Here is a 12,295-nt window from a genome sequence, read left to right on the forward strand (position 1 = left end):
TTTGTTTAATTGAGAGTAAATCTGCTGTTTGTTTCAGGCTGGATCTCTGTCTCAGGTTCTGAGTTTCAGACTGTGGAGGTTAAGCCTGGTGAAGAAGTCACACTGACGTGCTCCAACATGTCCAGCTATGATTCTATGACATGGTGGTTCAGACTGGTGGACGGAACCAAGGCCAGCTGTATCACTGTTATGTTCGACGCTAAGAGCGATGTTAAATACTGTGATGGAGTTAAAAATTGGAAATTTGAAATGAGATCCCACACCTCCACTCTCTTTCTCAAAATCAAAGACGTGGATTTATCTGACTCTGGACTGTATTTCTGTGGATTTTACTCACGTGGCCGTCCAACTTTCAGTGTAATACGTTTAAATGTTAAAGGTAAGGTCATTCTGAAGTCTTGTCTTTCTTTTGGTACCCATTCTTCGGTCATTTATGTTTATACATTTAATATACTGTAGGTTGTCTTCTAACAAAACAGACAACAAAGTGACTATTTGAACATTGACAAAATGTGATTATGATGCAAATATATCAAAATTCAATAAAGACTAAAGTTATCTTAATTTCAGTAAAAGGCAGCAATGAGACACATGATGACGTGGACAGCCAGTGTGAAAGTAAGATTCTCCTAAAGATTTCTATCATTGTGCAGATTATCAAATGTTTGAGGGTAAAACAGTTCAGCTGAATTCAGTTTGGTCCATTTTAAATTTGAGCCAGATCTCAAGTCTCTATAGAGTCTAACTTGATGATCTTTCCTGTATAAGCGAGTGACGGAACAGCAAAGCTGACGAGTATGATCCTGGGCGGTCTGACTGTCTTCCTGGTAGCGGTCATCGTCGGTCTGGTTGTTAAAAACAGGAAGCTGCAGACAGGTACTGTTTCTGTTTGGTTTAGTTGCTGCTTTAAACTCTTTTCAAGTTGTGTCAAAAAATGCAAAACTGACCAGATGTTTTGTTTCTGTCTCTTAGCTGATGAAGAAGAACAGAATCCAGAGCAAAGAGAGGTGAATACAAAGTTATCCTTTACTTTTATATATTGTTTAATAGAGCTCGACCCCAAAACAGCCGGGACTACAGTACATTGTATCGTCTAATATTAGCTTGTCCCTAAAATGATACAGTATTTGTATATGGGCCGATAAGTAACAAGAAATTGCAGTACGGAAATGCTAAAATTATGTTTGAGCTACTTTAGAGCAGTGATTCTCAAAGTGGGGTCCGTGGCTCTCTGTCAGGGGGTCCACAAAATAATTTGCTATCAATTATAAAATTGTGCCGCATCATTAAAAAGTACATATCTACAGATGGGGACCATTTGCACAAATAGAACAAGCATGCTGTGTCCATTATTACCACCCACGTTAGCTATGGGCCAATAGAAACAATCAATCTGTCATGAATCAGTCACTTCACTCAGAACGCAACGGACCGTTCCTGCAGCAGCTTAGCTTAGTTTATTAGAAAGCTAGCTAGCTGGTGAGCATGGAGAAATGTTTGAGTCAGTCCACAAGCGACGCTAAGCCAAGTGACGCTTGGGAATTTAAATCATGTCAAGTCACCACATTAAGACTGTAAATACTTTTCTTACAGAATGTGGACTCTGATGAACTGAACTACGCAGCAGTGACATTTCAACAGAGAGCAAAAAGAAGACAGCCGGAGCCGAATGTTATTTATGCTGCTACCAGATAAGACTCAGGAGATAACTGGAGCTGATGCTGTAATAATATCAATATGCTTTAGAGCTTTTGTAGAGCTTGTTAGTGAGAGGAAGAACCACTCTTGCCAAAACATTTAATTTTGCAATAAAGATCCGATGCATGCAGAGCTTTCATTCTGAGCATTTCCTTTCTCTCAGTTCACTGCCCCATCTAGCCGACTATATCTAACTTTTGAGCATTGGGTTAAATGAATAAGTCTGTTAATTTACGCATTCACACATCGTCAATTCTGTCTTTTGACAGCCGTCCATCCTGCATTTGGCAACTTCAACTGTGTTACTTTTAGTCTGGATTATGTGTTTAACTTCTTCGTATTTGTCTAATATTATAGTTTGTAAAATGTGCCGCTCGAAGAAGGATAAATAACGCTCCAAACATTCAGTAATTTTTGGCGAGGAAAAACTGGCAATGCCATTTTCAAAGGGGTCCCTTGACCTTTGACCTCCAGATTTGTGAATGAAAATGGGTTCTCTTTTTACCCATGAGTCTCCCCTTTGCAGACATGCCCACTTTATGATAATCACATGCAATTTGGGGACAAGTCATAGTCAAGTCAGCACACTGACACACTGACAGCTGTTGTTGCCTGTTGGGCTGCAGTTTGCCATGTTATGATTTGAGTACATTTTGTATGCTAAATGCAGTACCTGTGAGGGTTTCTGGACAATATTTGTCATTGTTTTGTGTTGTTAATTGATTTACAATAATAAATATATACATACATTTGCATAAAGCAAGCATATTTGCCCACTCCCAAAACACAAATCTAAAACAGTGCATCCGGACATCGCAGCATCAAGCATAAAAATATGATGCGACAGATGCGTCGCTTTGTTTTCTTGTCATATTTCATACAGTATGTCATACCAGAGCAGACTGTTACTAGTTCGGTGAGGATGCTTTCAATGACAGCTGTAGGAGTCGTGTTGTTTAAGCATCTACAATTCTTTGTGGCAACTTTTGTCTCAAATAGCGTCTGACACAGATATAACTTTGACTCTCCGACCACCAAACTTTCCTGTGAAGTCATATTTCAAAGTTTTTGCATTCAGCAAATGTGAGCAGCAAGATGAAAAACAAACCCCGCCTCTCTAAACCCTTTTATAAGAGCTCAGCGGTACAAACTATCCCTGCAGTGACGCGATTAAACGCACAATGAGGAGCTTCACCTTGATAACAGCTCTACTTCTCTGCAGCCTCAGTAAGTACTGACACCAAACCATGTAACCAGTAACCCACCAGAATATGAACCTGCAAATTAGAACTGAATTTATTCTTGTTGTTGTTGTCTTATTACAGTAACTGTTGCATTACAAGCTTAGGGTTGTTTGTTTCAGGCTCCGTCTCAGGTTCTGAGTCTCAGACTGTGGAGGTTCAGTCTGGTGATGAAGTCACACTGACGTGCCCCAACATTACCAGATTTCAAACTCTGACGGAGTGGTTCAGACTGATCAACAGAGCCAAGCCCAGCTGCATCTCCTCTATGTACAGGTCTGATGGTGAAGCTAGGTTCTGTGATGGATTTCAAAATGGATTTGAAATGAGCTCCAACAACTCCACTGTCTTTCTTAAAATCAAGCGAGTGGATCTATCTGACTCTGGACTGTATTTCTGTGGATTCTACGTGGAGTTACATACCGTCATTGCCAGTGCAACACATTTAATTGTTCAAGGTAAGACTGTCATATTTACATACATCTCACATTTATTGCATTAAAACAGCATAAAGACAAATAAGAAACCAATAAGTGTCAAATGAAATTTCATTCCCATCTTTTTTTTTTCTAAAGGTAATGGTGAATCTGATGGTGAATCTGATGGTGAAGTGGATTGTAAGACTGAAAGTAAGATTCTCCTTTTTCATTGTGCAAGTTACCACCGAGCCAGTAATTTCAATCTTAACCACGTCTTTAAAAAATAGAGTCTAATTCTATCATTGTTCTTGTAGAGGAGTTTGATGGAACGGCAAACCTAATGAGTTTGATCCTGGGTGGTCTGACCGTTTCCCTCACCATAGTCGTCGTTGTTCTGGCTGTTAAAGTCAGGAAACTTCAGACAGGTACAGCAGATTTAGAATTTGTTACACATGATGGAAAAATCTAAAGCAAAGTTTATGATCAGTAATAATAAACTAATCACACTTTCGTCTTTTGCCATTTAGCTGTGAATGAGGAGCCGCAGCCGGAAAGAAACAAGGTGAACTCACCATTAACTTAAATAAAACTGTGTTATGGTTTTAAAGTTGCATTTAAACACATGATATGTCTGTTAATGATCTTTGTCCCGAGTTTTAACAGTTGAGGTTCATTAACTTTAATTTAATCTCAATCTAATTTTTTTGTCAAGAAAGAGTTTCCGCCATGCCGTTACAAAACTGTTATTTAAAAATGTTTAACATCACCAATCATTTTTAGTTCTGTTGATGAGCTTTTGTCATACAATCTGGCCAATATCCTATTGTTTGAACAACTTTCAATCAGTAAACAGAATTTTGGTCAAACTATGTATGTTTTAGCGTCAAATGCTATTTTCCCAAGCCCTTCTAAAAACGTTTTCCCATGTGACCTGACATATGTCTCTGCATGATGACGATGCTACATATACAGTATATATACATCCTTATGTTCCGATATTAACATTACAAACAGTAACTTAGATGGTGGTCAAGCGAAGCAATGTACTGCTTTGTGAACGCCACTTTAGTTTGGCGCCGAAAGTCACACAATAACACAAACAAACTAACCGATCGAGCAGCGATAGACCAGCAACTACTGTGATCTGTGAGGTAAAATTACTGTTTTTGTGAATGGAGTCTGGTGGCTTTGAAGAGAGCGATATAACGGCTTCAGTTTCCCGTCGGAAAGGGACTCCATTCAAGAAAACAGTCATTTTACCTTGCAGATCGTGGGAGCATACATACATACAACTCCTAAGGTTCCTAAATCCTATGTTTAAATGATTCCTTTGTGGAACAACCCACAAATACAGATTTTCGGAAGACTCAGCTGTGTGAGTGTGTGTGTGTGTGTGTGTGTGTGTGATACCGTATGTGACTCTAAATACTCTGAATTACAGAATATGGGATCAGATGAACTGAACTACGCAGCTCTAAGTTTCCAGGCAAAGCCAAAAAGAAGCCGCAGGCCTGCACCTGAGAGAGAGATGGAGCCACATGTTGTGTACGCTGCCACCAGATAGACCCAGGAAGCAACAGAAACTCATGATTTATGTCATTAATCTTATTAGTTGCTAGTCTAATTATCTGTTCGTGGGGTGATTCAATTGAAAGAAATATATTTGAAATAATGTTTCTGTATTTTCTCGCTCATGATTCTTTCAGTTTCTCTCTCGTGTCTATATTTCTTATTTTTTTCTGAGAGGACAAGAGTGTGCTTAATGTGTGATGGAGGACTCAGAAAGGACACTGATGACTTCAAACTTACTTGGTCTGTGGCCAAAGGAGGGAGTGGCGTACACATCACTTGCTTGACAGGAAGAGACACGGTGTGGTCTGAGAACTACTGTGGTGAAAATCATGAGGCATTTTAAGTCAAAGCTCTGTGGAAACTATAAAAAGAAGGTGCGAAAACTTGTTTACGACAAAATGAAGCTAGCTGCTGTACATGTATTTAAACCTTTTGGAGAAATAGTGGAGGAATAAAATAACAAACATTAGCCAACCTGGGTTGTCAAACATTTTCTGAGTCAAGTATAAAGTCTCCACCACAAGAAGTCTTCAGCAGTGACCACAAACATCAACAGAACTGATATTCTGACAAACAAGAATAACGCTCCCTTAAAACATGTATACCGATCTCTTCTGACGTTGTTGAATCACTCCACTCCTCATCACTTCACACAAACTTATTTGACTGCTTTACTTCCTCACACACCACATCAACATCTGGATTCAAAACGGAGCAGCCCACAGGAGACCGGAAGCCTGTACTACGAAGCAGGATTTAGGGTTAGCGAGGTCACTTTAGGGTTAACCTTCAGGGTTTTCAGTCCTATGATGGTGGTTCACTTCTTACCGGGATAGATCACACTTTTAGTCTGGATTATGTGTTTAACTTCTTTGTATTTGTCTGTAGGGACCCAGCAAATGGCTGGTGGCCAGTGACCACATGAACTAAGTAACATGATCCTTGACCCATGGACTCAGCTCAGCTGCCATTGGCTACTGTAGCATTCACACCTACTTGTGAAATTCACCCAGAACAAAACCAGAGGAATGTCTTTGTTCTTCCTCTTTCTGCTCTTCACCTCCTCTCCTCCTGACCTGTGAGGTGAGCTGCTGCTCTCCAGACCAGAAGCTGCAAAGCAGCTCTGCTCCTGATCAATGGCCTGTTAGGAAACAGCCATAAGAACACAAGGCAGAAGACGCGAGAGCCGGACTTCTCACCAACTACCTTCCAGCAACAACCGCAAGGAAGTTAGCACCAAGATATCAAGCTGCTGGGAAGAAGTGTTGGAGCACAGCAAAGACGACATCTTTGACTTGGAACCACAACTTCAACACATGGAATTACAAACCCTTTTCTTCCATGGATCGGTAACGTACTGGGCTTACTTTAGCATTAGCAATTGCACATGGCTGAGCAAGACTGTTCAACTTAGATTTTCTAGGATGTACTTGTATTGATTTGGTTTAATGTTATTCATTGAGTTTGACGGTTGTGATATTAGTTGTATTTGATATTTGGGTAGCTGGCTTTGCCACATCTGATGTGTTTAGTTTATGCTTCACATAAACAAGGTCTTGCATGCAAACTAACCATCTTTTCTAACACACTACATATCTCACACACACTAAGATCACATACAGAAACTGTGAATTAGTGTTAACCATAAACATACAGCTTCAGATAATCTTAACCCCACATCACCCTCCCTCTCTGTCCTTCCTGAGCACACATGCTCCGAAGAACAAAAAGGCCATGTGGTGACATGCTGGACGGCCATCTTTGATTCCGCCATCTTTGTAGTTTTACAGTGCTCGCCCTGTTGTCTGTCTTGAGACAAGAAGCCATCTTGTCTCTCTCCTCCTTTCTCTCTCTCTCTCTCTCTCTATCTCTCACACACACACACACACACACAGACACACACATGCTTACACACTTTGTTTGGTTTGTTTAGTTTAGTTATTTAGTTAGATTAATATTGTGTTTTGAACCTTTATTATCTTGTAAATAAATAAATGTTTGTGGAATATACACGCTGGTCTCTTTAATGTTGCACAAGAGTGAATAATGCCAACCTCTGCTATGTCAAGAACTCCAATATCCTTCAACCTTTACTATCTATTTTGGTTATAGTTATTAATTTAATTATTAATCAATGTTCCAAATTGATAGTTTAGCATATATAATGAGACTATATTAACATTTTGGTTATTGGTCCCTGATTCCAGGGTGGTGCCCCGTTTATTAATTTTTATTGATCATCTTTATTAATATTAATAATTATATTATTATTTATTAATTCATTTGCTAATAACTAAAACCTGATACTGCCAAATCCCTACATGTCTAATATTATAGTTTGTAAAATGTGCCGCTCGAAGAAGGCTATAATTATTATTTTTGGCAAGGAAAAACTGGCATTGGCATTTTCAAAGGGGTCCCTTGACCTCTGACCTTCAGATATGTGAATGTAAATAGGTTCTATGGGTACCCACGAATCTCCCCTTTACAGGCATGTCCACTTTATGATAATCACATGCAGTTTGGGGACAAGTCATAGTCAAGTCAGCACACTGACACACTGACAGCTGTTGTTGCCTGTTGGGCTGCAGTTTGCCATGTTATGATTTGAGCACATTTTGTATGCTAAATGCAGTACCTGTGAGGGTTTCTGGATAATATTTGTCATTGTTTTGTGTTGTTAATTGATTTACAATAATAAATATATACATACATTTGCATAAAGCAAGCATATTTGCCCACTCCCAAAACACAAATCCAAAACAGTGCATCCAGACATCTCAGCATCAAGCATAAAAATATGACGCGACAGGTGCGTCGCTTTGTTTTCTTGTCATATTTCATACAGTATGTCATACCAGAGCAGACTGTTAAGGGTTAGGTGAGGATGCTTTCAATGACTGCTGTAGGAGTCGTGTTGTTTAAGCATCTATAATTCTTTGTGGCAACTTTTGTCTCAAATAGCGTCTGACACAGATATAACTTTGACTCTCCTACCACCAAACTTTCCTGTGAAGTCATATTTCAAAGTGTTTGCATTCGGGTAAAGGTGAGCAGCAAGATGAAAAACAAACCCCGCCTCTCTAAACCCTTTTATAAGAGCTCAGCGGTACAAACTATCCCTGCAGTGACGCGATTAAACGCACAATGAGGAGCTTCACCTTGATAACAGCTTTACTTCTCTGCAGCCTCAGTAAGTACTGACACCAAACCATGTAACCAGTAACCCACCAGAATATAAACTTGCAAATTAGAACTGAATTTATTCTTGTTGTTGTTGTTGTTGTCTTATTACAGTAACTGTTGCATTACAAGCTTGGGGTTGTTTGTTTCAGGCTCCGTCTCAGGTTCTGAGTCTCAGACTGTGGAGGTTCAGTCTGGTGATGAAGTCACACTGACGTGCACCAACATTACCAGATTTCAAACTCTGACGGAGTGGTTTAGACTGATCAACAGAGCCAAGCCCAGCTGCATCTCCTCTATGTACAGGTCTGATGGTGAAGCTAGATTCTGTGATGGATTTCAAAAAGAAAAATTTGAAATGAGCTCCAACAAGTCCACTGTCTTTCTTAAAATCAAGCGAGTGGATTTATCTGACTCTGGACTGTATTTCTGTGGAATCTACAAGGGCCAACATACAGTCATTGCCAGTGCAACACATTTAATCGTTCAAGGTAAGACTGTCATATTTACATACATCTCACATTTATTGCATTAAAACAGCATAAAGACAAATAAGAAACCAATAAGTGTCAAAACTAATTTTTGTTTTAAAGGAGATGGTGAATCTGATGGTGAAGTGGATTTTAAGACTAAAAGTAAGATTCTCCTTTTTCATTGTGCAAGTTACCACCGAGCCAGTAATTGCAATCTTAACCACGTCTTTAAAAAATAGAGTCTAATTCTATCATCGTTCTTGTAGAGGAGCTTGATGTAGCGGCAAAAGTAATGAGTTTGATCCTGGGTGGTCTGACCGTTTCCCTCACCATAGTCGTCGTTGTTCTGGCTGTTAAAGTCAGAAAACTTCAGACAGGTACAGCAGATTTAGAATTTGTTACACATGATGAAAAAATCTAAAGCAAAGTATCTGATCAGTAATAATGAACTAATCACACTTTCGTCTTTTGCCATTTAGCTGTGAATGAGGAGCCGCAGCCAGAAAGAAACAAGGTGAACTCACCATTAACTTAAATAAAACTGTGTTATGGTTTTAAAGTTGCATTTAAACACATGATATGTCTGTTAATGATCATTGTCCGAGTTTTAACAGTTGAGGTTCATTAACTTTAATTTAATCTCAATCAAATTTTTTTGTCAAGAAAGAGTTTCCGCCATGCCGTTACATACAGTTACAAAACTGTTATTTAAAATGTTTTAATGTAACCAATCAATTTTAGTTCTGTTGATGAGCTTTTGTCATACAATCTGGCCAATATCCTATTGTTAGAACAACTTTCAGTCAGTAAACAGAATTTTCCTAGTTTTAATTTAAAGGGCGGATCCATTATTTTTGTTTGTTTGAGGTTTTTATATCATCCTGTAGTTTCCCAGTGGTGTTACTTATGTATTCAAATCCAAACATTCAAAATTTGGTCAAAGAACGTATGTTTCAACGTCAACGTGCTATTTTCCCAAGCCCTTCTAAAGACTTTTTCCCATGCAACCTGACGTAGGTTTCTGCATGATGACGCTGCTATATGTACAGTATATATACTTTCTTATAGTCACTGTATTAACGTTACATACAGTAACTTAGATGGCAGTCGGCAAGCTCAAAGTTTGGAGAAGCAGACAGGAGTACCGGCACAGAAGCTAAGCAATGTACTGCTGTGTGAACGCCACGTTAGTTCGGCGCAGAAAGTCACAATATCACAAACAAACTAACCGATCGATGCAGCGATAGACCAGCAACTCCTGTGATCTGCGAGGTAAAATTACTGTTTTTGTGAATGGAGTCTCGTGGCTTGAAGAGAGCACTATAACGGCTTCAGTTTCCCGTCGGAAAGTGCCGCCTGATGGCAATGTAAAGCGGTGAAAATATTCTAAATATACATTTAAACTGATATTGAATTCGTGTAGGTGGCTAAAATAGGTTTTTCTGCAGTTCCTGTCCACAGCTGCTTTACCTCGCCGTCAGGGAACTGAAACCGTTATCTTTGCTCTCTTCAAAGCTACCAGACTCCATTCAAGAAAACAGTCATGTTACCTTGTAGATCGTGGGAGCATACATACATACAACTCCTAAGGTTCCTAAATCCTATGTTTAAATGATTCCTTCGTGGAACAACCCACAAATACAGATTTTTGGAAGACTCAGCTGTGTGTGTGTGTGTGTGTGTGTGTGTGTGTGTGTGATACCGTATGTGACTCTAAATACTCTGAATTACAGAATATGGGCTCAGATGAACTGAACTACGCAGCTCTAAGTTTCCAGGCAAAGCCAAAAAGAAGCCGCAGGCCTGCACCTGAGAGAGAGATGGAGCCACATGTTGTGTACGCTGCCACCAGATAGACCCAGGAAGCAACAGAAACTCATGCTTTATGTCATTAATCTCATTAGTTGCTAGTCTAATTATCTGTTTGTGGGGTGATTCAATGGAAAGAAATATATTTAAAATAATGTCTCTGTATTTTCTCGCTCATGATTCTTTCAGTTTCTCTCTCGTGTCTATATTTCTTATTTTTTTCTGAGAGGACAAGAGTGTGCTTAATGTGTGATGGAGGACTCAGAAAGGACATTGATGACTTCAAACTTATTTGTTCTGTGGACGGAGGAGGGAGTGGCGTACACATCACTTGTTTGACAGGAAGAGACACAGTGTGGTCTGAGAACTACTGTGGTGAAACTCATGAGGCATTTGAAGTCAAAGCTCTGTGGAAACTATAAAAAGCAGGTGTGAAAACTTGTTTATGACAAAATGAAACTAGCTGCTGCACATGTATTTAGACCTTTTGGAGAAATAGTGTAGGAATAAATATAACAATAGTATAGACCAGCCAACCTGGGTTGTCAAACATTGTCTGAGTCAAATATAAAGTCTCCACCAAAGTAAGTCTTCAGGAGTGACCACAAACATCAACAGAACTGATATTCTCAAAAACAAGAATAACGCTCCCTTAAAACATGTATACCAATCTCTTCTGACGTTGTTGAATCACTCCACTCCTCATCACTTCACACAAATTTAATATTTAACTGCTTTACTTCCTCACACACCACATCAACATTTAGATTCAAAACGGAGCAGCCCACAGGAGACCGGAGGCCTGTACTACGAAGCAGGATTTAGGGTTAGTGAGGTCACTTCAGGGTTAACCTTCAGGGTTTTCAGTCCTACGACGGTGGTTCACTTCTTACCGGGATAGATCGCCATGGTAACTGATGCGGAACATCTAACCTGCTCCAGAGCAGGTTATGTTCCAGATAAGAGATCAAAAGCACCACCTACTGACCAATCAGAGCTCGGTGCGCAGATCGTATGATATTATTACACAAATATGAAGAAGTTTAAGTCATAATCCAGACTAAAAACAACACAGTTTAAACTGACAAATGCAGGAAGGACAGCTGGCTGTATGTTGTAGGTGTTTACCGCTTTGAATAATGTTTTTATATTTATTTTTTTACTTGTTCTCAAGTCCGTTTCACACCGCCGGAGTCGGAGACATAGCTGAAAGAGGGCTGAAATATTCATACACGCCACATTGGGCGAAATGAAGTGTATTCTATTCATCCATTATCCTCTGAAAGCTTTTTATAATATCACTGCCCCATGTGTTTAACTTCTTCGTATTTGTCTAATATTATAGATTGTAAAATGTGCCGCTCGAATAATAGGCTAAATAACGCTCCAAACATACATACATTTTTGGCGAGGAAAAACTGGCATTGCCATTTTCAAAGGGGTCCCTTGACCTTTGACCTCCAGATATATGAATGAAAATGAGTTCTCTTTGTTCCCACGAGTCTCACCTTTACAGACATGTCCACTTTATGATAATCACATGCAGTTTGGGGACAAGTCATAGTCAAGTCAGCACACCGACACACTGACAGCTGTTGTTGCCTGTTGGGCTGCAGTTTGCCATGTTATGATTTGAGCACATTTTTTATGCTAAATGCAGTACCTGTGAGGGTTTCTGGACAATATGTGTCATTGTTCTGTGTTGTTAATTGATTTACAATAATAAATATATACATACATTTGCATAAAGCAGCATATTTGCCCACTCCCAAAACACAAATCTAAAACAGTGCATCCGGACATCGCAGCATCAAGCATAAAAATATGATGCGACAGTTTTCTTGTCATATTTCATACAGTATGTCATACCAGAGCAGACTGTTATGGGTTAGGTGAGGAT

The 12,295-nt window shown here is 39.4% G+C and overlaps 1 protein-coding gene and 1 pseudogene across 1 annotated transcript; both read left to right on the top strand.

Annotated features, from left to right (window-relative positions):
* Positions 1-2,879: 2,879 nt before the first annotated feature.
* Positions 2,880-4,922, top strand: LOC141760821 (uncharacterized). Its single transcript, XM_074623906.1, has 5 exons — positions 2,880-2,925; positions 3,062-3,397; positions 3,673-3,783; positions 3,886-3,920; positions 4,800-4,922. Exons 1-5 carry the CDS (start codon positions 2,880-2,882, stop codon positions 4,920-4,922), a joined length of 651 nt encoding a protein of 216 aa, XP_074480007.1.
* Positions 4,923-8,077: 3,155 nt separating this feature from the next.
* On the top strand, positions 8,078-10,442 carry LOC141760922 (uncharacterized; annotated as a pseudogene).
* The last annotated feature ends 1,853 nt before the right edge of the window (positions 10,443-12,295 follow it).

This window comes from Sebastes fasciatus, chromosome 22, assembly GCF_043250625.1.
Source record: "Sebastes fasciatus isolate fSebFas1 chromosome 22, fSebFas1.pri, whole genome shotgun sequence".
Taxonomy (NCBI): domain Eukaryota; kingdom Metazoa; phylum Chordata; class Actinopteri; order Perciformes; family Sebastidae; genus Sebastes; species Sebastes fasciatus.

Bases quoted from the DNA above. Each gene is read 5' to 3' on its own strand.
- LOC141760821 (XM_074623906.1), top strand. From the start codon at position 2,880: ATGAGGAGCTTCACCTTGATAACAGCTCTACTTCTCTGCAGCCTCA. The intron at 3,784-3,885 runs GTACAGCAGATT...TTTGCCATTTAG, and splicing joins AGTCAGGAAACTTCAGACAG to CTGTGAATGAGGAGCCGCAG. The intron at 3,921-4,799 runs GTGAACTCACCA...TCTGAATTACAG, and splicing joins CGCAGCCGGAAAGAAACAAG to AATATGGGATCAGATGAACT.